Consider the following 27,938-nt stretch of genomic DNA (forward strand, 5'->3'; position numbering starts at 1 on the left):
GTGTCAATTGTAGTTCAACTTTAATTATTTCATTTTAGTGGTGTTACACGGATGAGCTTAAGCCAACCAGATGTTTTGATTAGCAGACTCTGTGTGTGTGTGTGTGTGTGTGTGTGTGGTCTTTGATTATTAAAAGTGGGGGAAAGTAATCATACCTTAATGACGATTTGATAGACACAATCTTTTAAAACAGTAATTCTGAAAGTTTTGGGCTTTAAGATCCTTTTATTTATTTGTTTGTTATTTTTTATGATGCAGATATAGGATCCTTTTATACTTTTAAAAATTATTGAGAATTCCAAGGAACTTTTGTTTAAGTAGGTTGTATCTACTGATGTTTACTGTATTGGAAAATAAAACTGAAAAATTTAAAATACAAGCACACACAATCATACATTCTATTAGCCATTAGAAGTATGATGTTATCACATATCTTGTCTCTGGAAAACTGCTCTGTACACTTAAAACAGAATGAGAATGGAAATAACGTTTACTGTTATTGTGAAAATAGTTTTGACCTCTTGGACCCCTTGAACGGTTGAGTCTTGGGACTCCAGGGATGCTCAGGTGACACTTGAGAACCACTGTTTTAAACCATTTACAGAGCTCATGGATGTGAAATGATAAAGGGATGCTTGTGATGAAACAGGCTTTAAACTTTCACTTTTACATTCCTTGCTTTCTTCTTTGATTTCTCTTTTTTTTAATGTATACAGCAGGTTCTTATTAGTCATCAATTTTATACACATCAGTGTATACATGTCATTCCCAATCTCCCAATTAATCCCACCACCATCCCCAACGCCCTGCGGTTTTCCCCCCTTGGTGTCCATACGTTTGTTTTCTACAACTGTGCCTCCATTTCTGCCCTGCAAACCAGTTCATCTGTACCATTTTTCTAGGTTCCACATATATGCGTTAATATACGATATTTGTTTTTCTCTTTCTGACTTACTTCACTCTGTATGACAGTCTCTGGATCCATCCACGTCTCAACAAATGACCCAATTTCATTCCTTTTTTATGGCTGAGTAATATTCCATTGTATATATGTACCCCATCTTCTTTATCCATTCGTCTGTCGATGGGCATTTAGGTTGCGTCCATGACCTGCCTACGGTAAATAGTGCTGTAGTGAACATTGGGGTGCATGTGTCTTTTGGAATTATGGTTTCCTCTGGGTATATGCCCAGTAGTGGGATTGCCGGATCATATGGTAATTCTATTTTTAGTTTTTTAAGGAACCTCCATACTGTTCTCCATAGTGGCTGTATCAGTTACATTCCCACCAACAGTGCAAGAGGGTTCTCTTTTCTCCATACCCTCTCCAGCCTCTGTTGTTTGTACATTTTCTGATGAAGCCCATTCTAACTGGTGTGAGGTGATACCTCATTCTAGTTTTGATTTGTATTTCTCTAATAATTAGTGATGTTGAACAGCTTTTCATGTGCTTCTTGGCCATCTGTATGTCTTCTTTGGAGAACTGTCTATCTAGGTCTTCTGCCCATTTTTGGATTGGGTTGTTTGTTTTTTTAATATTGAGCTGCATGAGCTGTTTATATGTTTTGGAGATTAATCCTTTGTCCGTTGATTTGTTTGCAAATATTTTCTCCCATTCTGAGGGTTGTCTTTTTATCTTGTTTATGGTTTCCTTTCCTGTGCAAAAGCTTTGAAGTTTCACTAGGTCCCATTTGTTTATTTTTGTTTTTATTTACATTACTCTAGGAGGTGGATCAAAAAAGATCTTGTCAAAGAGTGTTCTTCCTATGTTTTCCTCTAAGAGATTTATAGTGTCCAGTCTTACATTTAGGTCTCTAATCCATTTTGAGTTTATTTTTGTGTATGGTGTTAGGGAGGGTTCTAATATCATTCTTTCCATGTATCTGTCCAGTTTTCCCAGCACCACTTATTGAAGAGACTGTCTTTTCTCCATTGTATATCCTTGCCTCCTTTGTCATAGATTAGTTGACCATAGGTGTGTGGGTTTACCTCTGGGCTTTCTATCTTGTTCCATTGATCTATGTTTCTGTTTTTCTGCCAGTACCATATTTTCTTGATTACTGTAGCTTTGTAATATAGCCTGACGTCAGGGAGTCTGATTCCTCCAGCTGCGTTTTTTTCCCTCAAGACTGCTTTGGGTATTCGGGGTCTTTTTTGTCTCCATACAAATTTTACGATTTTTTGTTCTAGTTCCGTAAAAAATGCCATTGGTAATTTGATAGGGATTGCATTGAATCTGTACATTGCTTTGGGTAGTATAGTCATTTTCACAATATTGATTCTTCCAATCCAAGAACATGGTTTATCTCTCCATCTGTTGGTATCATCTTTAATTTCTTTCATCAGTGTCTTATACTTTTCTGCATACAGATCTTTTGTCTCCCTAGGTAGGTTTATTCCTAGGTATTTTATTCTTTTTGTTGCAATGGTAAATGAGAGTGTTTCCTGAATTTCTCTTTCATATTTTTCATCATTAGTGTATAGGAATGCAAGAGATTTCGGTGCATTAATTTTGTATCCTGCAACTTTACCAAATTCTTTGATTAGCTCTAGTAGTTTTCTGGTGGCATCTTTAGGATTCTCTATGTATGGTATCATGTCATCTGCAAACAGTGACAGTTTTACTTCTTCTTTTGCAATTTATATTCCTTTTATTTCTTTTTCTTCTCTGATTGCTGAGGCTAGGACTTCCAAAGCTATGTTGAATAATAGTGGTGAAAGTGGACATTCTTGTCTTGTTCCTGATCTTAGAGGAAATGCTTTCAGTTTTTCACCATTGAGAATGATGTTTGCTGTGGGTTTGTAATATATGACCTTTATTATGTTGAGGTACGTTCCCTCTATGCCCACTTTCTGGAGAGTTTTTATCATAAATTGGTGTTGAATTTTGTTGAAAGCTTTTTCTGCATCTATTGAGATGATCATATGGTTTTTATTCTTCAATTTGTTAATATGGTGTATCACATTGATTGATTTGTGTATACTGAAGAATCCTTGCATCCCTGGGATAAATCCCAGTTGATCATGGTGTATGATCCTTTTAATGCATTGTTGGATTCTGTTTGCTAGTATTTTGTTGAGGATTTTTGCATCTATATTCATCAGTGATATTGGTCTGTAATTTTCTTTTTTTGCCGTATCTTTGTCTGGTTTTGGTATCAGGGTGATGGTGGCCTCGTAAAATGAGTTTGGGAGTGCTCCTTCCTCTGCAATTTTTTGGAAGAGTTTGAGAAGGATGGGTGTTAGCTCTCCTCTAAATGTTTGATAAAATTCACCTGTGAAGCCGTCCGCTCCTGGACTTTTGTTTGTTGGAAGATTTTTCATCACAGCTTCAATTTCATTACTTGTGATTGGTCTGTTCATATTTTCTGTTTCTCCTGGTTCAGTCTTGGAAGGTTATACCTTTCTAAGAATTTGTCCATTTCTTCCAGGTTGTCCATTTTATTGGCATAGAGTTGCTTGTAGTAGTCTCTTAAGATGCTTTGTCTTTCTGCGGTGTCTGTTGTAACTTCTCCTTTTTCATTTCTAATTTTATTGATTTGAGTCCTCTCCCTCTTTTTCTTGATGAGTCTGGCTAATGGTTTATCAATTTTGTTTATCTTCTCAAAGAACCAGCTTTTAGTTTTATTGATCTTTGCTATTGTTTTCTTTGTGTCTATTTCATTTATTTCTGCTCTGATCTTTATGTTTTCTTTCCTTCTGCTAACTTTGGGTTTTGTTTGTTCTTCTTTCTCTAGTTCCTTTAGGTATAAAGTTAGATTATTTCTTTGAGATTTTTCTTGTTTCTTGAGGTAGGCTTGTATAGCTATAAACTTCCCTCTTAAGACTGCTTTTGCTGCATCCCATAGGTTTTGGATTGTTGTGTTTTCATTGTCATTTGTCTCTAGGTATTTTTTGATTTCCTCTTGGATTTCTTCAGTGATCTCTTGGTTATTTAGTAATTTACTGTTTAGCCTCCATGTGTTTGTGTATTTTATGTTTTTCCACTGTAATTCATTTCTAATCTCATAGTGTTGTGGTCAGAAAAGATGCTTGATATGATTTCAATTTTCTTAAATTTACTGAGGCTTGGTTTGTGACCCAAGATGTGATTTATCCTGGAGAATGTTCTGTGCACACTTGAGAAGAAAGTGTAATCTGCTGTTTTTGGATGGAATGTCCTATAAATATCAATTAAATCTATCTGGCCTATTGTGTCATTTAAAGCTTCTGTTTCCTTATTTATTTACATTTTGGATGATCTGTCCATTGGTGCAAGTGAGGTGTTAAAGTCCCCCACTATTATGGTGTTACTGTTGATTTCCTCTTTTACAGCTGTTAGCCGTTGCCTTATATATTGAGGTGGTCCTATGTTGGGTGCATATATATTTATAATTGTTATATATTCTTCTTGGATTGATCCCTTGATCATTATATAGTGTCCTTCCTTGTCTTTTGTAACATTCTTTATTTTAAAGTCTATTTTATCTGATATGAGTATTGCTACTCCAGCTTTCTTTTGATTTCCATTTGCATGGAATATCTTTTTCCATCCCCTCACTTTCAGTCTGTATGTGTCTGTAGGTCTGAAGTGGGGCTCTTGTAGACAGCATATATATGGGTCTTGTGTTCGTATCCATTCAGCAAGCCTGTGTCTTTTGGTTGGAGCATTTAATCCATTCACGTTTAAGGTAATTATCAATATGTATGTTTCTATGACCATTTTCTTAATTCTTTTGTGTTTGTTTTTTTTTCACACTTTAAGAACTTTATTTATATAAAAAAACTCATTTGTTTTTAAAAGCATTAACAAGAGAGAAAGAAAAACAGAAAAGGTATGGAGTAGAAGACATGCCCCTTAGTAGTGTTCTGTGGGAAGGTGGGATTTTTGGTTCTCTGAAATTGAACGTTTAGTGTTCTTATAAATGAAAAGGAAAAAACAAACAGCTTTAACTTTAAGTCCCCAAAAGCCCATGGCTGTTCTATTACCCACACCCCACCGACAAAAAGAGCACCAGGAAAAGAGCAGCAGAAGACAAGAGAAATGAAGAGTGGAGCCACATCTGGATGGGGGCGATTTCCCTTGTGCAGTATGCTCTTAGGGTCACAGAGAGGAAAAGACTCCTTTTTGCCAGAAAAGGAGTGGGACGAAATGTGAAGGGGAAAAGGGGTAAATAAGGAATTTTAATGCAGAGGGGAAGGGGGGTGGTGGGTTGTGCACTTTTCTCCTACCCCAAAGCCTCAATATATAAAGGAAGGGGGAGGGAGGAGGATAAAGATTTCCAGTTGCATTAAACAGAGCTTTTAGATTAAGGGGAGGAGTAAAAGGCAAATAAGGGAAAGGGTTAAAAAAAAATCAACCGCATAGCAGCTGATTCCTCTAGCCCAACCTGCCAATATACACTAAACTAAAAGGAGGAGGTACAGGGGTGGTGGGGGGTCGGGGAGGGGGATAGGGACACGACTTCCCTATAACCACTTCAGAGATGACAATCATTCTGGGCAGCTAAGGAGTAAGAGCCACACCACTCACTCCTCCCACCAATCTCATCTGGAGGTTCATCAGAACAGGATTTTTGCAAAATCCCAACATATACAGTTGAGGAAAACCTTCTGTGGCTAAAATTAGAGGCTATTCCAATTCCCAGTGGAGAGACTGAGGTTCTCTAGGTCACCTCTCCTCTTCTTGCTGCTATTTAGGGCCAAGAAGTAGGTAAGAAAGCAACAAATTTACTACATTTTGACAGAATTAAACTTGTATTAGGGCTTCCCTGGTGGCGCAGTGATTGAGAGTCCGCCTGCCGATCCAGGGGACACGGGTTCATGCCCCAGTCCGGGAAGATCCCACATGCCACGAAGCGGCTGGGCCCATGAGCCATGGCCGCTGAGCCTGCACGTCTGGAGCCTGTGCTCCGCAACGGGAGAGGCCACAACAGTGAGAGGCCCGCGTACCGCAAAAAAACAAAACAAACAAAAAAAAAAACTTGTATTATTTTGAAGGAGCCTGTGATTAAGAGTGATAAATGCGTACTGTCATCCCTAGAGCAACTGCTAAGACATAACTCACAATAGGAGGAACAGGGAATTTCCTGTTAGTCCAGTGGTTAGAACTCCGTGCTCTCACTGCCAAGGGCCCGGGTTCAATTCCTGTTGGGGAACTAAGATCCCACAAGCCATGCTGTGCAGCCAAAAAAGAAGAAGAGGAACACAGGGATCTCTTTAGATACGAGAAAAACAGAAAACAAATAGCAAATGGCAGATGTAAAAGCCACTACATAAATATTAAATATGAATGAACTAAACACCCTACTCAAACAACAGAGATTTTCACACTGGATTAAAAAAAAAACAAGATTGGGCTTCCCTGGTGGTGCAGTGGTTGAGAGTCCGCCTGCCGATGCAGGGGACATGGGTTCGTGCCCCGGTCCGGGATGATCCCACATGCCGCGGCCAGCTGGGCCCGTGAGCCATGGTCACTGAGCCTGCACGTCCGGAGCCTGTGCTCCACAATGGGAGAGGCCACAAGAGCGAGAGGCCCGCGTACCGCCAAAAAAAAAAAAAAAAAAAAAAAAACAAGATCCATATGATAAAGGACTTGTCTTTAGAATATATGATCTCTTACAACACAGAAGACAACAACCCAAAGAGGGGAGGGAGGATTTCAACAGACATTTCTCCAAAGACGATATACAAATGACCAAAAGCCTAGCAGAGGATGTTCAAAATCACTAGTCCTAGGGAAATGTAAATTAAATCCACAATGAGATTCTACTTCATACCCACTAGATTGGCTTTGTCAAAAGGACAAGACTATAAGAAACACTGTACAAGATATGGAGAAACGGGAACCTTCATACACTGGTAGTTGGAACATTAAATTATATAGTTACTTTCAAAACAGTTCATCAGGTTCTTAAAAAGTTAAAGAGAAACTCACCACATCACACAGCAATTTCTAGAAGTCTACCAAGACAAATGAAAACGTGTCCACGCAAAGACATGTATACTCATATATATATAAACACAGAGAGAAGGGGAGGGAAGGAGGGAGGGAGGGAAGAGAGGAGGAAGGGAGAAAGGAAGCAGGTGCAATAAAAAACAGGCAAATGAAAATAACGTATATCTGAATCAAGGGTATATGAGAATTCCTTGTATTATTCTGGTAATGTTTCTCTAAGTTTGAAAGTACATCAAAATTTTAAATTACCCAAATAAAGGGCAAGAATATCATGTAGCAAGCTCCCTCTACCAACCTCAACGAAGACCATATACAGCTTAAAAGTTACTAGAAAACTGTAGGTAATTTTAATAAAATCAATTCAAGAATATAGTGTGGTTGTAAAACCACTACAATGTGCTCTAAAATAATTTTTCTACTGAGTTAAAGTCATCTGTAAATTCTGTAACAGCACATTCATATCCACAAAATCTGACTGAAATAAACACAACTTTCCATTTCTAACACAGCATAATTCAAAAGTTCACTCTGAATGGGACTGGGTTTTTGGTTTTATTTTGGTTTTAACGCAAAGCATAATTACATAGTTATTCATAATTTGAGGTGTGTTACTTGTTTATTTAACAAAATACTGCTGCTCTGAAATAAACTTCATTTTCAGAGTGATAGTAATGTTAAAAAAAAAAGACCATGAAAATGCAAGCTGCATTTTAAAAAGCTTATAATAATCATTTAAATTCCGATGGTATCTGTAGGTTCACAATTCTCTACTCTTAGATTTTTAAAAAAACACTTTATATATGGTCAATCTAGATCATAATTAAGTGCATCTTAATGAAGTTTCCACTGATGTATGTAGAAATATGATTTACCAATAGCCAAATAGCATCATTTCTTTATCAAAGATAAGTGGTACTATCTAGGAATAAAGACAGTCCTTCAAGAATTTTATTTTCCTAAGTAAAAATACTTCCCAAGAGCGAAAGGCACAATTTCTATTCACATCTAGCACTGTAACCAACCATAAAATCATTACTTATTTTCAACTTAATAACTGATTGACATTTCTCAAACAAGCTGTTTTCAATCCTGATAGTTCTTTATTTTCTTTAATAAATTGCTGTTTGCAGTAGGTGTCCATCATGAGAATAATCAAAATTAGATAAATGTGACAAAAGACTGACAAAGTGTTTCACACCCTTGAGTGATACCAAGAATGGGAGAAAAGTGTTGCAAAATACGACTACTGCAGTGCTACTTATGGTCTTGCAATACAACCAACAATGCATCAAGAGCTATCATCTCACATCCAATTTCTTCCCCTCAAGAACAATCTGAATCTCTTTGACATCCAAAGTCTCATACTTCTGTAAAGCTTCTGCTAGATTCTTGTGCTCTTTGGCATGAGTCTTCAAGATATGTTTTGCTCACTCATACGAATCCTGAAATACAAAGCAGATATGTAAGAAGCAGAAACCTTAGGAGAAGCACAAACCCTAAATGAGATAAAAAGCCTTTATGCACCCTAAAAAAACTATAAAATCTATTGACTTCTAGTTATGAAAGATAAATGCATTTAAAAGCTTGGTTCCCTAAAGATAACTCTTTCATACTTTCAAATGTTACATTTTTAACCTCAAAGTCTATCATAGAGATAACTGAGGACTACTTAAACAAAAAGCTACTTAAGAAATAAAAGTATACACTGTACTCATCTGCTTTCTAAATAAGGTCTGTGAACACAGAAATCTATTTCTCTTTTCAGTATACGTGCTAAAAGGAAAGGGAGTTTGCTCCTTTTGCCTCTTGAGATTTCACCAATTTACTCAATCTAGAATGGCCAGAAAAGATATAATTTCCATTCTTTTACTTGGTAACACACTCACCTCTCAATACTGTAACACAGTATCATTAGAGGTGATCCCTGACTTCCATACATTTGATTTTTTTTTGCAACCCACCTTGAACTTTTCATTTAAATCCTTCAACTCTCTTTCCAAAGGTGAGTCTGAATTAAGTTTATCAGCTTATGAATAACAGCAGTAATAACAGTTCATTTTTGGCAGTGTCATATTTGCCTGTACAATGTTTCTGCCAATATTTTACTAGCAAATTATATTTTTGTCCTTATAAAATTGGGTGGAAAATGTAAAAGTGAATTTACCAACACCAAGAAGCACAGGTCATATAAACACAATACAATTACTAGACATTTTGAACATAACCATGTCCAAGTAAAATAATCAAATTAAAGAAAATACATAAAATATTAGAAATATATCAGCTAAAGAAGAACTGAATATTTAAATCACAATGTAAATTGTTCTGGGCTTCCCTAGTGGCACAGTGGTTAAGAATCCGCCTGCCAATCCCTGGTCCGGGAAGATCCCACATGCCGCGAAGCAACTAAGCCCGCGCGCCACAACCACTGAAGCCCCGCACCACAGCCACTGAAGCCCGTGCCCTAGAGCCCATGCTCAGCAACAAGAGAAGCCACCGCAATGAAGAGCAGCCCCTGCTCGCTGCAACTAGAGAAAGCCCACATGCAGCAACAAAGACCCAATGCAGCCAAAAATAAAATAAATAAATTTATTTTAAAAATATATATATATACATATATGTGTGTGTGTGTGTATATATATATATATATATATATATATATATATATATATATATATATATATATATATATATTGTTCTTAGCCTATGGCCAGAATAAAATAAAGATCCAGTCTATGATCAGGGGTTCCAGTCTATGTCAAAGATCCAGTCTATGACATATTTAATCACGGCAGCAGCGGTGCACCTATTAACTTTATAAAACAGAGGAACTTTAGTTTTTTTGCAAGCACCCAAATATTTAGGCACATTTTGACTAAATAGATAAATAAACATTTAAAAAAAGAACATTACCCTCAGAAGGATTCTGGTTTCCTGTTCAATAGCAGATTGAGTTTCTGGACTCAGTTTCCCTGTATCACTGTAGGTCATAACTCCAAGCTAAAATCAATGAAAAGACAGAAATCCAACAGAAAACCCTCCAACACTAATGTATGTAACAGAGGAAGTACTATCCTATACATAAGAAAATAAATATCATGGGGGCAAGGAAAAAATACAATATAAAAATGCCCTTGAGGGCAAAAAAACTTCATTATTCTTCTGAAAGTATAATACTAAAAAGTGTGAACAAGAGAGAAAATTTTAAATCCTAAGTATCATTCTGAGTACCTTCTTAGAAAACCTTAGCAGGTATTCTAGTCCAGAAATCCACAATTCACAGAGTACTGGAATTGCTTTATGGAGCCACAGTGGTAATGTAGGAACGTGAAGTATGTGGAAAGGGCAAAGTAAGCAAGCTCAACAAGTAGGTCTTCGATGTCATATGAATAAAAAAGCTAAGGAATTTATATTATCATTTGGTTAATTCATGAAGTAATAACTCTTACTGTTTGAGCAGCTGGAATGGAAAGAGTATGTTACATTTCTCAGAAAATGACATTTAGTTTAGAGTCAGCTTTGTTAAATCCATTTGGAATGAGACAGGGGAAAATCTATCAATTTATAATGAGAATCCTCTCTCACAAAGAGACACTTGGCACATCAACATTTGATACATGAGGAAGGATTAAAATTAGCCATTACCTTTTCACTCATTGCAAATTTGGTGACCATCTGCTTTGCTATTTGGGTTGCATTATCAAAATCACTGGAAGCACCTAAAATTTTGAAATATACATAAAACTCAAGTTAAAAAAAATCTTTAAACCAACAAACACAATTTGAACCAAAGCTATTCTTTACAGCCAACCTGTTGTAATATGATCAGCTCCAAATATAAGTTCCTCTGCCACTCTTCCTCCCATACTGACGTCCATCTGAGCAAGAAGCTGAGCTCTAGTTTCGTTCCGTCGATCATTTTCAGGCAACAGGTACACCCAGACAATTGAAAAACAAAGAAAAAATTCAGACACAGTTTTGAAACACTTACATTAATAACCTGAATTATCATTTGTCTCTCATGACCTTACTTAATACCATGATGCTGAAAGCTCAGCGGCATTTAATAGAGATGGTCATGGTGATTGATTACCAAACCAGCTATGTATAAAATGAGGAAAGCAAAAGTGCAGTTTATAAATAGTAAGTAGTTAATGCTGCAATACAACTGTTTGTCCCTCGTTGCACAAAACTGTTTAAAACGTCTATAGGGACGTCCCTGGTGGTGCAGTGGTTAAGAATCTGCCTGCCAATGCAGGGGACACGGTTCGAGCCCTGGTCTGGGAAGATCCCACATGCCGCGGAGCAACTCAGCCTGTGCGCCACAACTACTGGGCCCGTGCTCTAGAGCCTGCAAGCCACAACCACTGAGCCCATGTACCACAACTACTGAGGCCCGCACGCCTAGAGCCTGTGCTCTGCAACAAGAGAAGCCACCGCAATGAGAAGCCCATACACCGCAATGAAGAGCAGCCCCCTCTCGCTTCCACTAGAGAAAGCCCGCGTGCGGCAAAGAAGACCCCACGCAGCCAAAAATAAAATTTTAAACATAAATAAATAAAAATAAATGTCTATAATTAGAAAGATATGAAAATGAAACTTGTACTCATTGAGAAAAAACTTAGAAAAACTATTGAACCAGTCACTATGATACATAATTTCTTTCGAGGGGAAAAGAGCAACTACATATTTAAGAATTATATTTTGCTGTCATTCCTGAATTACATTTCATAATGTAAATATATTATCTGAAATATTAAGGATATCCTTTATTAGCAGGTAAATTTCACAAGTATGTCTGACTTCAAGACAGTTGAGGAAGTTAAAGAAGAAAGTATCAACACACCTAGGAAGTAGCTGAATTTTCTTTTGAAATGTTTTCATCAGCAATTTCCGACATAAGCTCCTGGGGAGCACTATTTGAAAGGAAAGAAAAACTAAAGATACATGTCCAAGTGTTGGCCCTCGTGGCATGATTGTAGCTTTGTTGATAGGCATAGCATCGTTAGTGTAATATGCAATAATAGCGTGACCAGATTCATGATACGCTGTGATTGTTTTGTTTTTGTTATCAATTTCCACACTTCTACGCTCAGGCCCTAAGAATAAAAATTTACTTAAGTAAAATACTCCATTAAGAAGGTATATTTAAATGAATGAAGCTCCTTTGTCTCAAAGTCATTCTTAGAGTCATATGATTTAATATCATTAATAAATATTTTAAAAGTTTGAAAGTTTAAAAAATGAGTAGATTCCACTCTACAACACATGTAAACCATAATTTGTCAACTGAAAACCAAACTGTAAAAACTATCATCTTAATCCTTATATCAAAAGGAAAAGCTGTATTCTATTTCTAGAAAATAAACTTCTAATTTAACAGGAATATCATAACTAACCTGTTTTGAAGGCAATTCAAGATTTAAAGTAAAAATTAAATTCTGAAAAACAGTAAAATTAACTATTCTTTTATCAGCAATATCAGACAAGAGGAAAGACATGGGCACTCATGCCCCCCGACGAGTGTAATATAAGTTATAATATATTTGTTCTGTAACAGGCCAAACTGTGTTGCTCTGTTAGAGTGTATATTTGCATGTTTCTATACCTTTCTTTTTTATAAACTTTCTCTCAAAATTAAGAGTTTTTTCTCGGACTTCCCCGGTGGCGCAGTGGTTAAGAATCCGCCTGCCAATGCAGGGGACACGGGTTCGAGCTCTGGTCCAAGAAGACTCCACATGCCGCGGAGCAACTAAGCCCATGCGCCACAGCTACTGAGCCTGAGTTCTAGAGCCCATAAGCCACAACTACTGAAGCCCACGCACCTAGAGCCCATGTTCCACGAGAAGCCACCACAATGAGAAGCCCATGCACCGCAATGAAGAGTAGCCCCCGCTCGCCGCAACTAGAGAAAGCCCGCATGCAGCAACGAAGACCCAATGCAGCCAATAAATAAATAAATAAAAATTTTTTTTAAAGAGTGAATTACCACCAAACCAAAAATTATCAAGTGGCAATTTTTAAAAACAAGAATTTTTTCTCTAACTTAATGAACAGTATAAGATAGGGAAAAAAAAAAAAAGAAAACCTACCCATTAGGATTTTATCTTTGGAGAACTCTAGTTTCTTCATGGTTACCACTTCTTTTCCATCAACAGCTGCCTTTAAAGCAGCTTGGTTCACAAGATTCTCCAACCCTGCTCCAGAAAAGCCAACAGTACCTCGAGCTATGATTTCTGGATCAACAGCTATATGCAGACAGGACACAATATTAAAATTTCAGAAGAGCTAATAAAAAGCTCTTCATAAAGAACTCACATTGCAAAAGAAAAAAGAAGATAGCCATCATGAGCTGTAATTTTACAAAAGCTTACTTCACTAAATTCTAAGGGGTAAAAGCCAAAACTGCTAGTAAACACACCATTAAAATTGTCATTGGGACAAATCACAAAAGTTCTTATATTTAAATAACTTTGTGATAAACAGAGAAAGGTAGAGTTGCCAGATAACGATTTACAAACCTTTAATTATGGCCTAACCACAAACTGAAAAAGCACATTCATAGACATTTTGTTTTCAGAATTTCATCTTGAAATAACTTTGGACATAAAAGCCCCCCTTATTATCGGAAACATATTTGGTTTTAAGAATTGATTCAGGTACCTTTGAAAATACTGCAGCTTTAATAGCTGCTTTTATTACTCAGGTAGTTCCATAATATTTCCATGTGTTTTGTTTTATAGTCTGCTTCCCCTCTTTTGGCCCCAAAGTGACTATATCATGAGGTACTATGCTCATAATATACAGGTGCTTTTTATATGATTTTATATTTTACATTCATCTAAAGAAACATTTATACATAGATTTCATCAAGTATTATCTAAGTACTCAAAAGAAAACTTTCTTTAGAATCGGGATTCAAAATGACAGAATCTCTGGACACACATTAATGGAGAAATGGACTTTATGGACAAACAAGAGGAGAGAAAAATAGACCTTTAAAGGAATTTGTCTTTTAAGACATCCTGAGTAAGGACCACAAACAGGGTGGATTGATATACTACCATTTTATGGAGATAATGTCTGTATCGTCGAATTAAGACTTACACTGATCAAACTTTATTTTATTGAGATACCACTTCAAGATTTCTGTTCGACCTTTTACATCTGGCCTGGGAACTGTAACCTGCATGTCAAAATGACCAGGACGTATTAAGGCGCTAAAGGGAGAATACAAAAAGAAAATATAAATTAATAAGCTGACTGTGCTGAAGGTCAAGTTAAACAGGACTGACATCCTAAAGAGAAGATGGAAAGACAATGGCAACCAATATTTATTTTGAACATAACTATTCAGATTAGTTCCTTATAAAACATGGCTCAAAGAACAGTTTCAATAACCAGAAGGCAGAACACAGGTTCATATAGATAAATGTGTGCATCTAGATAGCATACAACCCTTCAGAGACAAAGACATGCAAGTCAGCCAGTCAAGGAACAAATAATTCTACAGCAATCTATTATGAGAGCTACACATCCATCTTACTGCTATTAAGTACAAAATGTTAAACTAGAGTCTTAGGCAAGAGCCAACTATTAGATCAAATGAAAGTATGAATAACTTCTATATAATAAAACCAATAAAAATTTTAAACTATAGTAAATTTTATTCTAAAAATCCTCTCTACCCCCCACCCAAAAGCTTTGTGATGTTTAAGTTGTGAGAAGATTCTTTTAGCAGCTTTACTGAGATACAATTTTCATATCATAGAATTTGAAGTCGAAAACCCAGTGTTGTTTTTTTTAACATCATTATTGGAGTATAATTTGCTTTACAATGTTGTGTTATTTTCTGCTGTATAGCAAAGTGAATCAGTTATACATATACATATATCCCCATATCCCCTCCCTCTTGCATCTCCCTCCCTGCCACCCTCCCTATCCCACCCCTCTAGGTGGTCACAAAGCACCGAGCTGATCTCCCTGTGCTGTGCCGCTGCTTCCCACTAGCTATCTACTTTACGTTTGGTAGTGTAACCCAGTGGTTTTTAATATATTCAGAGTTGCCCAACCATCACCACAATCTAATTTTAGAGAATTTTTACCCCCTCCCTCTCTTCTCCAGCTGAAAGAAACCCCAAATCTACTGGCAGTTATTCCCCATTTTCCCTAACCTCTGGCAACCACTAAGTTCCTTTCTGTTGCTATGGATCTGCTTATTCTAGACATTTCATATAAAAGCAATCATATAATATGTGATGTTTTGTGATGGGTTTCCTTCACTTAGCACAATATTTTTAAAGGTCATCACTATTCTAGAATATATCACAAAATTTTAATACTTACGTATCTAATGCCTCTGGGAAGTTTGTGGCTCCTATGATGATAACTCCTTCGTTGGGTTTAAAACAATTATAAAAAAAAAGGGACCTTTTCATTGAAAATTAAAACAGCACACATGTAGAAATGTTCTATGCAAAACTGTTTATCGTTAATCTTACTAACAGCAAAGAAAAGGGATTGATCTTTTTAATGGCCAAAATGATAAGGCATCTCTAATTGTTTTCTTAAAATGCCAGTGCACTTCAATAAAAGTGTTAATAATAAATCACCAAGTCATCTGTGGTTACATACCTTCATAATAATTTTTCTAGTTAGGAAGAGATGACCTGACACAAAAAGCTTGAGTCCCCGACTAATTTTTGAAAAACATTTTCAAGTTTACCAATTCAAATTATTTGCTCCTAGACTTCCAGAGTGTCTTACATGACTTTAAGAAACAATTTTTTGATCTACAGCAACACTCAAAATAGGGTTTTATATTTCTTTCGTACATCATAGTAGTACTTAAAAATGCCTTATAATTCCATAATCACATAAACATTCTCTTCTACAATTTAAAACTTGTCTTTTCAGATTAATTTTTGAAAAGGAGTGTTCTTGTAGTCTCTTGAGTTGGTGTTTTACAATTAAATCTTTTCATTAAACTTAAAAATGCTTATTGCTCTAATATCCAGGAAATGAATATTTGCACATATTCGTGAAAGAGTATATTTCATATCCTTAAACAAATGTTGCAATATATAATCAAAAAATTGAATCTCATAGTTTTCTTCCCCAGTCTTGTTTATATTTTCAAAAGTTCAGAACTCTGCATAGGTTTGCATCATTTAATTATACCAGGTTAGTATATTTTACAGATATTTATCTTAACATCATATGCTTTTCCTGAATACGTTTATCTATTACTAATCCAAATGCATTTATCCAAATCTTTCTTCTAAGTCCCCTGGGTGCCTCAAATTTGTTATGCCCCAAACTGAAGACATTGTCCCTGATGCTTTCCTCTTTCCTGACTCTTTGTAAGCTACTCTGTCATCTGTCTTCCCCATCCTAGTAGATAACATCACTGAAATACCAAAGCAGGAAAAATCCTGGACTCCATCCCTCCCTGAAATCACCACATCCTGTTGCTCATCAAGTTCAGTATTTTCTACCTGCTTACCATTTTTCATTTCCTATTACTTTCTCACTTATAATTTTGAAATGCTCTTTTCTAGTTTTGCTCCCCTGATGTTCATCTTTACGCTGCTGCCCGAGTGACCTTTCTAAAATATATCTGTGAAGATGTAACACCTCTACTTATGTAGTGGATCCCCATCACGTGAAGGAGAAAGTTCATGTTCTAGGAGGACACTTGCTTTTTTTGGTTTGGCTCTGATCCTCCAGTTTTGTCTCTCCATACCATTCCCGGTAACTGTGTTCTAGTTTTCCACGTGGCTTGTTATGTTGTTTCATGCCTCGTCCTTTTGCTCAGGCTGCCTTTTCTAGAATCCCCTTCACATCCCCGCTCTACACTGTGTGTGTCTTTGAAGACACAGACCTGTCTTTGCAGCATTTCCTGAGCTACCGAGATACAGCTGACTCCTCTTTCCTGTGTGCCCTTCCTGTACTCTGTTCACATCAGTTGTAGAGCTTTTGAATGATACTTTACTGTTCTTACTTGTTTTCATGTAGCTCTACTTCTCCTGGAATACAGAGCAGAATCGGTCTTCTATTTATATTTCCAGCTTTTCTCCCAGGATAGTGCCTATGATTTGACAGATCCAGTAAACGTTTGTGGTCTTACTGATTGATTGAATGACCAAATGAATGAATATGATGTTTTCTGGAATGAGGTGTTTGTTTTATTTTGTTTTGTTTTTATAGGAAGGAGCAACAAATCCAGAAATTGGAGAAAAAGAAAATGATACTGATATTGAACGTGCTCCACAGGATCAAACAGATCCTAACAATTTGACTTCTTTTTTTTTTTTTTTTTTTTTTTTTTTTTTTTGCGGTACGCAGGCCTCTCACTGTTATGGCCTCTCCCGTTGCGGAGCACAGGCTCCGGACGCGCAAGCCCAGCGGCCACGGCTCACGGGCCCAGCCGCTCTGCGGCATGTGGGATCTTCCCGTACCAGGGCACGAATCCGTATCCCCTGCATCGGCAGGCGGACCCTCAACCACTGCGCCACCAGTGAAGCCCTTTTTTTTTTTTTCCATTTCTTTTTAAGTATATTTCTTTTGCTCCGTTTCTTCAGAAGTATCCCAACTACTACCAACTTTTTCTTCCTGAAAATGCCTCAACCCTCTGAAATTCTTTTCTGCTACTTTATTTTATTTAAATATTTGTGGATGGAGATAGACATATATGTATTTAAAATTCATAGTAGTAAATGTTCTCATTAATGTATCTGTGGCTGCATTTTACAGATATGATGTCAGCATTAGGATTAGGAGAAGAGGAAGGTATAGAATCACCTTGGGATTCTGAGGTACTGTCTTCTATTATTATTATTTTTTTATTTTAAAATATAAGCACTGAATGATGTTAAAACATAAAACGGGGGGTGCTTTGACTTTACTTTCTCACCTTTGCCTTTGCCCATCAAAAGTTTTTCCTTATATTTTTAACCTGTAATTAATTAAATAATTGTGTGCTAAGTATAATAACTACCACATAGTGCACTTTTGTTAATTTGCAAGATTCACCTAATGAAACCAGTGTAGCACAGAGCAAAAACCAAGGCTTAGAAGTCATAAGGAATCAGTTTGGGTTCTGAAGTTAAATTTATCTAAAAACTGAAGCATTATTCCAGGTCAGCCTATGGCCAAATGTATGTTTCTTTTTTCTTTTCTTTCTTAAAAAAATTTTTGTTGGAGTATAGTTGATTTACAATGTTGTGTTAGTTTCAGATATACAGCAAAGTGAATCAGTTATACATATATCCACTCTTTTTTCGATTCCTTCCCCACATAGGCCATTACAGGGTATTCAGTAGAGTTCTCTGTGCTATACAGGAGGTCCTTATTATTGATCTATTTTATATATAGTAGGGTGTATCTGTCAGTCCCAGTCTCCCAAGCAAATGTATGTTTCTTTGGTACATATGGATGTGTAAAACTCCTAGTGAGGTTCAGAGAGAAACAGGTTGAAATGTAGTTTTTTACCACTTAGACCTGAAAAAGATAGTGCCTGAGACTTGAAAGTATTAGTACATTTGGATTTTCAAATAGATCTGCAAGGAACGTTTCAAGAGAAGCAAAAGAATGGGGAATAATAAGTATGTGGCGTTATAATAACAACAGTTTGGTTTAGCGATGTTTTAATAAGTACACACCATTTTGGATAAACTAGTGTGCGCTGAGTACCTTTATGGCAGCCATACTTGAAGTAACGTAAATATAAAGTAATGATGACCTGTTGTAAGGTGACAGCTATGGAAAGAGATAAGAAGGGCCTGATCTGTTAGATATAGGCGGCTGCTGCAGTGATATAGCACTGTGTTTAAAGTCAAAAGACATGGTAGCATCCTGGTTCTGTCACGAGCTGTGGGATCTTGGAAAAAACTTGTCTACCCTGGTTGAGCGTCAGTGACGTCCTTCGTAAAAATGGTACTGGTACTCACTTCTCAGGTATGTGTAGGGAACAGATGTGGTAACAGCTGTGGACACACCTTGTAAACTGTAAAGGGTGCTATAGAAATGTAAGACAAAAATGATCACAGTGCATGGACATATATACACTACCAAACGTAAGGTAGATAGATAGTGGGAAGCAGCCGCAGAGCACAGGGAGATCAGCTCGGTGCTTTGTGACTGCCTGGAGGGGTGGGATGGGGAGGGTGGGAGGGAGGGAGATGCATGAAGGAAGGGATGTGGGAACAGATGTATATGTATGACTGATTCACTTTGTTATAAAGCAGAAACTAATAAAAAAAATGATCACAGTGGCAATGAGTGACTCACTAAATGCTGGGGCACTTTTTTAAAACCTGAAGGACAATAAAATGACAGTAGTGTTAAGAATAGGAAAATTAGAACGGGCATGTGGATTTCTAGCTTGGGGTATGTTAAGGTTCTATAGACTGTTATCGGAGATCTCCTATAGGTATCAAGTGCTTTGGTACTTGAGGTCCTCTCGACATTTTAAATGTTTTGATCTTAAATAAATTCCTGTTATTGAATACCAACTATATACTGGACAGACACTGACTGTACCAATTGAGGGGTTAGGCTGTAGTGGTGGGAACATAAAACCAAACAGGAATCCTTTATAAGTCACTGTTAAGTCCTTCATGTAAAGAAAATGGAGAGGGCTTCCCTGGTGGCACAGTGGTTGAGAGTCCACCTGCCGATGCAGGGGATACAGGTTCGTTCCCCGGTCCGGGAAGTTCCCACGTACCGCGGAGCGGCTGTGCCCGTGAGCCATGGCCGCTAAGCCTGCGTGTCCGGAGCCTGTGCTCCTCAATGGGAGAGCCCACAACAGTGAGAGACAAAGAAAATGGAGAATGTTACGTTAGACAACATTGAGAGAGTTTGTAGTTAGGATGGGGATGGGAGTGGGAGTGGAATTTAGGTAGTCAGAAAAGATCTGCATGTGAGAAAAGCTACCAAGGGGAGGATGGGAAGGAGCCAATCACGTGAGGGTCCAGGGGAGGGACATTCTGGACAGAGAGAACAGTGGATCCCATCTGTTCATCATTACACTCTCGCATCTTGGAATGACCAGGAAACAGGAAGTGGGGTAACTGTCCTTACAATCACTTTTATCATTGTTGTTGTATGTAGAAAATAAAATGTGCATAAGAAAAGCTTGGCACACTTAGATAATTAATAAATAAAAGTTCTTACTCTTCCCTTATTAAAGCTTGCTGTACTTTTTTGAAGAGTTGGATAACTATATTTAAATTTTCTTCTATGATTTAAACATAAAAGTTTTTCTTACTACTTCGCTATTTTATTCAACTATTTTTCCTATCAATAAAAATTTTATCAAATAACAGATTCTTATAAGCCCTTGTGTACCTAAATGAAGCAGCTTCTACAGTGTTCTGTTTATGCTCAACATGACATACTTCATGGTTTCTTTTCATGCCAAGTATATTAATTTAATACTAAAAAATTTCTGTCTTTAGAAATATTTTAAATTTATAGCAAGTGTACTTATTAAAGAATTTAGTTAAACACATATTTTTTTAAAATACTCTCTTCTTTTGACAAGGAGTGTAAAGTAGAGTTAGGTGTTTTGAAGTTAATTCTTTGCTGAAATGTGCCTGTAAGTCAGGCACATTTTTTGTCTGTGAAAATAATTCCTCTGGCTTTCCATGCTCAGTTTACAGAGTCAGTAGCCAAATGAGGATAAAAGATAGACTTGATCTAGAGAGTGTATATGAAGTTTTCTGTTTCAATGTTTGGGTTTTCAATGCATGCTTCTCTTATTTTTAAATCTAATTGCTTGTAAGGTAGGAAATTTTTAAAAAGTAGGGTATTTTCAGCTATTAGAAGGGGATTAGGAAAGCTTTATGCAACTCATTATTAATATCAATTTTAACAGAGTATCTCTGAGAGTCTTCCAGAGAAGTATGTTGATCATTTATCTGGAGCTGCAGGTCAAAGAGGAAAAAATATATTAAATGGACAAGTAGAAGGTAAGAACGATATTTTTATGAAAAAGTCATTTGACAGCATGTTGATTTAAAATGGGAATTCTGATATATTCTAATAGCCAAAGAAAATCACCTGTCGGTTAAGAGGAAGAATCATTCCTCACACTGATTTCAAGTTGAACTGAGCCTGTCTCATTCTGGAAAAGAAGTGCTGTATCAGAAGAACTAAGCAGCTACATCTTTTTTTCTTGTCAAAAATCCATCAGCAGTTTTTAGGCAGTTTTTATTTGGCCAAAAAGCAGTGCTTGAATACTTAACTGTGTGCTGTGTTCTATTTAAGCTCTGAGTGTCCAGATGTTCTTTTGTAGACAACATGCCATGATAGAATCATCTATCTCCATGTCTGTTACCAAGTTACACTGTGAAGTGTGCCACCCTTTTGAGGTGGTCCTCAAAGACACAGTTTGCTTGTTGTTGAACCAAGTGTCCTAAAGCATGTACCTGAAGTTATATCATTTTTTATTCTAAAAAGCTATGCAGCTTATATTCTGAAAACTATTAAAAAGCATAACACTGTTGATGCAAAAAAAAAAAAGAAAATCACCTGTCAAATGCATAGTGAGGAAAAAGATGAGAAAAGGAGGGAAGCTGTGTATCTTATCTGGTGTCAGCCACAGATTAAATTGAGAGTCCCCTTTAAGGAGCTAAATTATTAGTTCCGTTTCAAGGTACTCTACAACCTAAGGAAAGTCGGGAAATGAGGAAGAGGAAAGAAGGACTAAAGAATGAGAGAGGCAGAGGTTACAGGGAGTAAATGAAGGAAAAGGAAGCAGGGGTCTGTGGAGGACGGGGGCAAAGTAAAATAGGTCTTTAGAAAAGGGAAGCGAAGAGTATTTGAAACGTGAGACAAATTTGAAGTGAGCTTCCAGCACCGAAACTTGTCAGAGACGAACAGCAAAGCTTTCCCACTCTTACTGTGGGAATGTAGAAGCAGACTCATAGATCAGAGTTTCTCAAATTTTCATTAGTCCCCTGGGGACCTTGTGAAAAGTGCACATGCTGAGCAGCAGGTCTGGGATTGTGCATTTCTGACAAGCTCTCAGAGTAGCAAGGGTGTAGGCTTGCATTGAGAGAAATCTGGAAGAGGAGCCACTGGGTAGTTCAAGACAGAACAGGATCAAGGAAAAGCATTATTTTGTTTTTCTTTCTGAGTGTGTTTATAGCCAGAGGGTAGCAAAGCGTTGAAGTAGAACTTATAGAGGTAAGGTGCCACTGCTAAGCAAAGAGGAAAAAAGAAGTGGTGGGGATGATCCATAAAAAGAATGTCAAAGGGGGAGAATTAAGACCACAGATCCAGAGACTACCTTTGAAGAGGAAAGAATACAGTGAAAGGAAAGAGGGGGGAAAGAAGGGTGTTAGGGAGGTGATTGTGGAGGTGATGAGGAAACGTGAGAGAACTCTCGTTAGATGACTTCAGTGTATTTACACTGAAACAAGGTTAGGTCATTGCTGCTCCAGAGAATACTGGAAGCAGGAGTGGGTGCTAGAATTGAGGTAAACCCCAGCTCCTCCTTGTAACTATCAGGCATCAAAGATATATGTTGTGTTAGTATGTGTTATTCAAATGAGATTAATTTGAATATGGAAGCATTGGCTGTTTTTTGTTTTTTAAGATAGGTTTGTGGTTTTTTTTTTTTTGGCTGCTTGGCTTGGCATGTGGGACCTTAAATTCCCCAACCAGGGATTGAACCCGTGCCCCCTGCAGTAGAAGCATGGGGTCTTCACCACTGGACCGCCAGGGGAGTCCCTAAGATAGCTAATTTTTTGCTGATAATTGTTTCGCAAAAATCCTTTTAAACATTAGCATGATATACTGAACCAAACTAATTTTGGAAACAAAAGAAATTAATAGGGTTCATTCCCTAAATGCTAAAATTGTTATTTTCAGTAAATACTACACTGATTTTGAAATATGAAAGATTTTTAATATCTAATAATTCTGTGGCAGTAAAATTTACTTTTTCCTTTTTGATAGTCGTACTTCGATGTTGAAAACTTATAATACGTTATTTCTTAGATGTGCCTTATATACCTTCTTGCATGAGTGGATCGAGAAACTTTAAGATGACTAAACTAGAGGATCCAAGAAATGTAGGCATACCAGTAGCCCACATGGGTATGGAAAAACATGAATATTTTTATGAACTATTATTCTACAAGTGTATATCCAAGCTGATCAGTTCATAACACTTTCTCTGATGAGAAATGAATTATACATTCAACTGAACTGTCATCCCAACTGTGCACTTCCTAAATTACAGGACAAATTGAAGAACATGATAAATACCTGTAGTATAATGGTGTAAATGATGCTGCTGTATTGCATTCAAGATATGCTGTTGCATTTTACCATCAGCTTTCACATTTACCTTCTCGGGGTCATGATTTGTTGCTCTGATTAAAGATCACTTTTCTCCTCATCAATCAGCATGTTCACATTGGTACATGTGCATTTTTCTATTTTATAAAGGCTTTTGGAACATAATCTTACTTTTGAAATCTTAACTGCATGTTTTGTTAAACCTGTACTCCTATTTTTTCTTCAGTATCTATAGTGGATTCATATGTCTGTCTTGTTGCAGTCCTAACTTCCCCCAAGAAAGAAAACACCAAAACCTAAAGTATTCACTGCCAAGGCCAAGCACGAGGGTTCTGCTCAGTACTAACTGCATGAATATATAGTTGGCTTTCATAGTTATGTGTAATTGATTCTATGTCCCTTTTGCCTTTTAGATTCTCCTGAAAAATATCCTCACTTGAAGGTAAAAACTTATATTTTTGTCTTGAATTATTAACTACAGATTGTATCAAATGTACATTATTTATTAATCAACTTGTTTCACAACCCATTCAGCCTGCAGTTGGAGTGAAAGATTCTGTTCCTAATAAAGCAGTAGGAATGAAGGATTTACAAACAGCCAGATCAGGTAAATTTTGCAGTGCAAATTTCACTCTGGAAAGAGGTACACTAAAATATTTGAAACACTCACAGCCTTCATATTCCTAATTCTTTCTTCTTTTGTTTTTGCAAGTTTAATTGAAGGATTTGACATAAATAAGGCACATGTTATTGTTGGTATCCATGTTTTGAAAAACAGATATTTACAAGCATAAGAAAAAGATATTTTTAAAATGTAAGCTTTAACTCAGATGTTTCTATGTACGTTTCAATACCCTAAAGTTCTCAGTTTGGAATCTCTGTACTTCTTAGGGATTCTCAGAGGTTAATTATTAGATTCTAAGATTTTTCCAGTTTTATAAAATGCTTATTTGAATTCTGACCTTAACCTAGAGTAAAGCTTCACTTGCTAACGTGTCAATTGTAGTTCAACTTTAATTATTTCATTTTAGTGGTGTTACACGGATGAGCTTAAGCCAACCAGATGTTTTGATTAGCAGACTCTGTGTGTGTGTGTGTGTGTGTGTGTGTGTGGTCTTTGATTATTAAAAGTGGGGGAAAGTAATCATACCTTAATGACGATTTGATAGACACAATCTTTTAAAACAGTAATTCTGAAAGTTTTGGGCTTTAAGATCCTTTTATTTATTTGTTTGTTATTTTTTATGATGCAGATATAGGATCCTTTTATACTTTTAAAAATTATTGAGAATTCCAAGGAACTTTTGTTTAAGTAGGTTGTATCTACTGATGTTTACTGTATTGGAAAATAAAACTGAAAAATTTAAAATACAAGCACACACAATCATACATTCTATTAGCCATTAGAAGTATGATGTTATCACATATCTTGTCTCTGGAAAACTGCTCTGTACACTTAAAACAGAATGAGAATGGAAATAACGTTTACTGTTATTGTGAAAATAGTTTTGACCTCTTGGACCCCTTGAACGGTTGAGTCTTGGGACTCCAGGGATGCTCAGGTGACACTTGAGAACCACTGTTTTAAACCATTTACAGAGCTCATGGATGTGAAATGATAAAGGGACGCTTGTGATGAAACAGGCTTTAAACTTTCACTTTTACATTCCTTGCTTTCTTCTTTGATTTCTCTTTTTTTTAATGTATACAGCAGGTTCTTATTAGTCATCAATTTTATACACATCAGTGTATACATGTCATTCCCAATCTCCCAATTAATCCCACCACCATCCCCAACGCCCTGCGGTTTTCCCCCCTTGGTGTCCATACGTTTGTTTTCTACAACTGTGCCTCCATTTCTGCCCTGCAAACCAGTTCATCTGTACCATTTTTCTAGGTTCCACATATATGCGTTAATATACGATATTTGTTTTTCTCTTTCTGACTTACTTCACTCTGTATGACAGTCTCTGGATCCATCCACGTCTCAACAAATGACCCAATTTCATTCCTTTTTTATGGCTGAGTAATATTCCATTGTATATATGTACCCCATCTTCTTTATCCATTCGTCTGTCGATGGGCATTTAGGTTGCGTCCATGACCTGCCTACGGTAAATAGTGCTGCAGTGAACATTGGGGTGCATGTGTCTTTTGGAATTATGGTTTCCTCTGGGTATATGCCCAGTAGTGGGATTGCCGGATCATATGGTAATTCTATTTTTAGTTTTTTAAGGAACCTCCATACTGTTCTCCATAGTGGCTGTATCAGTTACATTCCCACCAACAGTGCAAGAGGGTTCTCTTTTCTCCATACCCTCTCCAGCCTCTGTTGTTTGTACATTTTCTGATGAAGCCCATTCTAACTGGTGTGAGGTGATACCTCATTCTAGTTTTGATTTGTATTTCTCTAATAATTAGTGATGTTGAACAGCTTTTCATGTGCTTCTTGGCCATCTGTATGTCTTCTTTGGAGAACTGTCTATCTAGGTCTTCTGCCCATTTTTGGATTGGGTTGTTTGTTTTTTTAATATTGAGCTGCATGAGCTGTTTATATGTTTTGGAGATTAATCCTTTGTCCGTTGATTTGTTTGCAAATATTTTCTCCCATTCTGAGGGTTGTCTTTTTATCTTGTTTATGGTTTCCTTTCCTGTGCAAAAGCTTTGAAGTTTCACTAGGTCCCATTTGTTTATTTTTGTTTTTATTTACATTACTCTAGGAGGTGGATCAAAAAAGATCTTGTCAAAGAGTGTTCTTCCTATGTTTTCCTCTAAGAGATTTATAGTGTCCAGTCTTACATTTAGGTCTCTAATCCATTTTGAGTTTATTTTTGTGTATGGTGTTAGGGAGGGTTCTAATATCATTCTTTCCATGTATCTGTCCAGTTTTCCCAGCACCACTTATTGAAGAGACTGTCTTTTCTCCATTGTATATCCTTGCCTCCTTTGTCATAGATTAGTTGACCATAGGTGTGTGGGTTTACCTCTGGGCTTTCTATCTTGTTCCATTGATCTATGTTTCTGTTTTTCTGCCAGTACCATATTTTCTTGATTACTGTAGCTTTGTAATATAGCCTGACGTCAGGGAGTCTGATTCCTCCAGCTGCGTTTTTTTCCCTCAAGACTGCTTTGGGTATTCGGGGTCTTTTTTGTCTCCATACAAATTTTACGATTTTTTGTTCTAGTTCCGTAAAAAATGCCATTGGTAATTTGATAGGGATTGCATTGAATCTGTACATTGCTTTGGGTAGTATAGTCATTTTCACAATATTGATTCTTCCAATCCAAGAACATGGTTTATCTCTCCATCTGTTGGTATCATCTTTAATTTCTTTCATCAGTGTCTTATACTTTTCTGCATACAGATCTTTTGTCTCCCTAGGTAGGTTTATTCCTAGGTATTTTATTCTTTTTGTTGCAATGGTAAATGAGAGTGTTTCCTTAATTTCTCTTTCATATTTTTCATCATTAGTGTATAGGAATGCAAGAGATTTCGGTGCATTAATTTTGTATCCTGCAACTTTACCAAATTCTTTGATTAGCTCTAGTAGTTTTCTGGTGGCATCTTTAGGATTCTCTATGTATGGTATCATGTCATCTGCAAACAGTGACAGTTTTACTTCTTCTTTTGCAATTTATATTCCTTTTATTTCTTTTTCTTCTCTGATTGCTGAGGCTAGGACTTCCAAAGCTATGTTGAATAATAGTGGTGAGAGTGGACATTCTTGTCTTGTTCCTGATCTTAGAGGAAATGCTTTCAGTTTTTCACCATTGAGAATGATGTTTGCTGTGGGTTTGTAATATATGACCTTTATTATGTTGAGGTACGTTCCCTCTATGCCCACTTTCTGGAGAGTTTTTATCATAAATTGGTGTTGAATTTTGTTGAAAGCTTTTTCTGTATCTATTGAGATGATCATATGGTTTTTATTCTTCAATTTGTTAATATGGTGTATCACATTGATTGATTTGTGTATACTGAAGAATCCTTGCATCCCTGGGATAAATCCCAGTTGATCATGGTGTATGATCCTTTTAATGCATTGTTGGATTCTGTTTGCTAGTATTTTGTTGAGGATTTTTGCATCTATATTCATCAGTGATATTGGTCTGTAATTTTCTTTTTTTGCCGTATCTTTGTCTGGTTTTGGTATCAGGGTGATGGTGGCCTCGTAAAATGAGTTTGGGAGTGCTCCTTCCTCTGCAATTTTTTGGAAGAGTTTGAGAAGGATGGGTGTTAGCTCTCCTCTAAATGTTTGATAAAATTCACCTGTGAAGCCGTCTGCTCCTGGACTTTTGTTTGTTGGAAGATTTTTCATCACAGCTTCAATTTCATTACTTGTGATTGGTCTGTTCATATTTTCTGTTTCTCCTGGTTCAGTCTTGGAAGGTTATACCTTTCTAAGAATTTGTCCATTTCTTCCAGGTTGTCCATTTTATTGGCATAGAGTTGCTTGTAGTAGTCTCTTTAGATGCTTTGTCTTTCTGCGGTGTCTGTTGTAACTTCTCCTTTTTCATTTCTAATTTTATTGATTTGAGTCCTCTCCCTCTTTTTCTTGATGAGTCTGGCTAATGGTTTATCAATTTTGTTTATCTTCTCAAAGAACCAGCTTTTAGTTTTATTGATCTTTGCTATTGTTTTCTTTGTGTCTATTTCATTTATTTCTGCTCTGATCTTTATGTTTTCTTT

At 36.7% G+C, this 27,938-nt stretch overlaps 3 protein-coding genes across 11 annotated transcripts in view; 1 reads left to right on the top strand and 2 right to left on the bottom strand.

The window, feature by feature from the left end:
* LOC308614817 (ankyrin repeat domain-containing protein 26-like) overlaps positions 1-27,938 on the top strand; it is a 165,322-nt gene that overhangs the window by 36,668 nt on the left and 100,716 nt on the right. For all 9 annotated transcript variants that reach the window (XR_014015439.1, XM_081229572.1, XM_081229573.1 and 6 more), the window contains exons 17-21: positions 17,693-17,754; positions 20,817-20,910; positions 22,946-23,044; positions 23,662-23,690; positions 23,783-23,855. Coding sequence is in view for 8 of the 9 variants with exons in the window: in XM_081229572.1 (XP_081085698.1) it covers positions 17,693-17,754; positions 20,817-20,910; positions 22,946-23,044; positions 23,662-23,690; positions 23,783-23,855 (357 nt within the window). In the remaining variant the exon portion in view is untranslated. The remainder of the gene's footprint in view (positions 1-17,692; positions 17,755-20,816; positions 20,911-22,945; positions 23,045-23,661; positions 23,691-23,782; positions 23,856-27,938) is intronic.
* Positions 7,929-11,406, bottom strand: LOC308614830 (ATP-dependent zinc metalloprotease YME1L1-like). The gene is made up of 4 exons (XM_081229595.1): positions 10,749-11,406; positions 10,583-10,656; positions 9,851-9,937; positions 7,929-8,379 (listed from the first exon to the last, which is right to left on the bottom strand). The coding sequence occupies exons 1-4, from the start codon at positions 10,813-10,815 to the stop codon at positions 8,365-8,367; spliced, it is 243 nt and encodes an 80-aa protein (XP_081085721.1). The 5' UTR covers positions 10,816-11,406; the 3' UTR covers positions 7,929-8,364.
* On the bottom strand, positions 11,014-16,735 carry LOC308614961 (ATP-dependent zinc metalloprotease YME1L1-like; the record flags this gene model as incomplete). Its single annotated transcript, XM_081229857.1, has 6 exons — positions 11,014-11,038; positions 11,784-12,036; positions 13,030-13,185; positions 14,045-14,157; positions 15,284-15,367; positions 16,683-16,735. The coding sequence occupies 6 exons, from the start codon at positions 16,733-16,735 to the stop codon at positions 11,014-11,016; spliced, it is 684 nt and encodes a 227-aa protein (XP_081085983.1).

This window comes from Mesoplodon bidens (assembly GCF_964165515.1).
Source record: "Mesoplodon bidens genome assembly, chromosome: 3".
Classification (NCBI taxonomy): Eukaryota; Metazoa; Chordata; class Mammalia; order Artiodactyla; family Ziphiidae; genus Mesoplodon; species Mesoplodon bidens.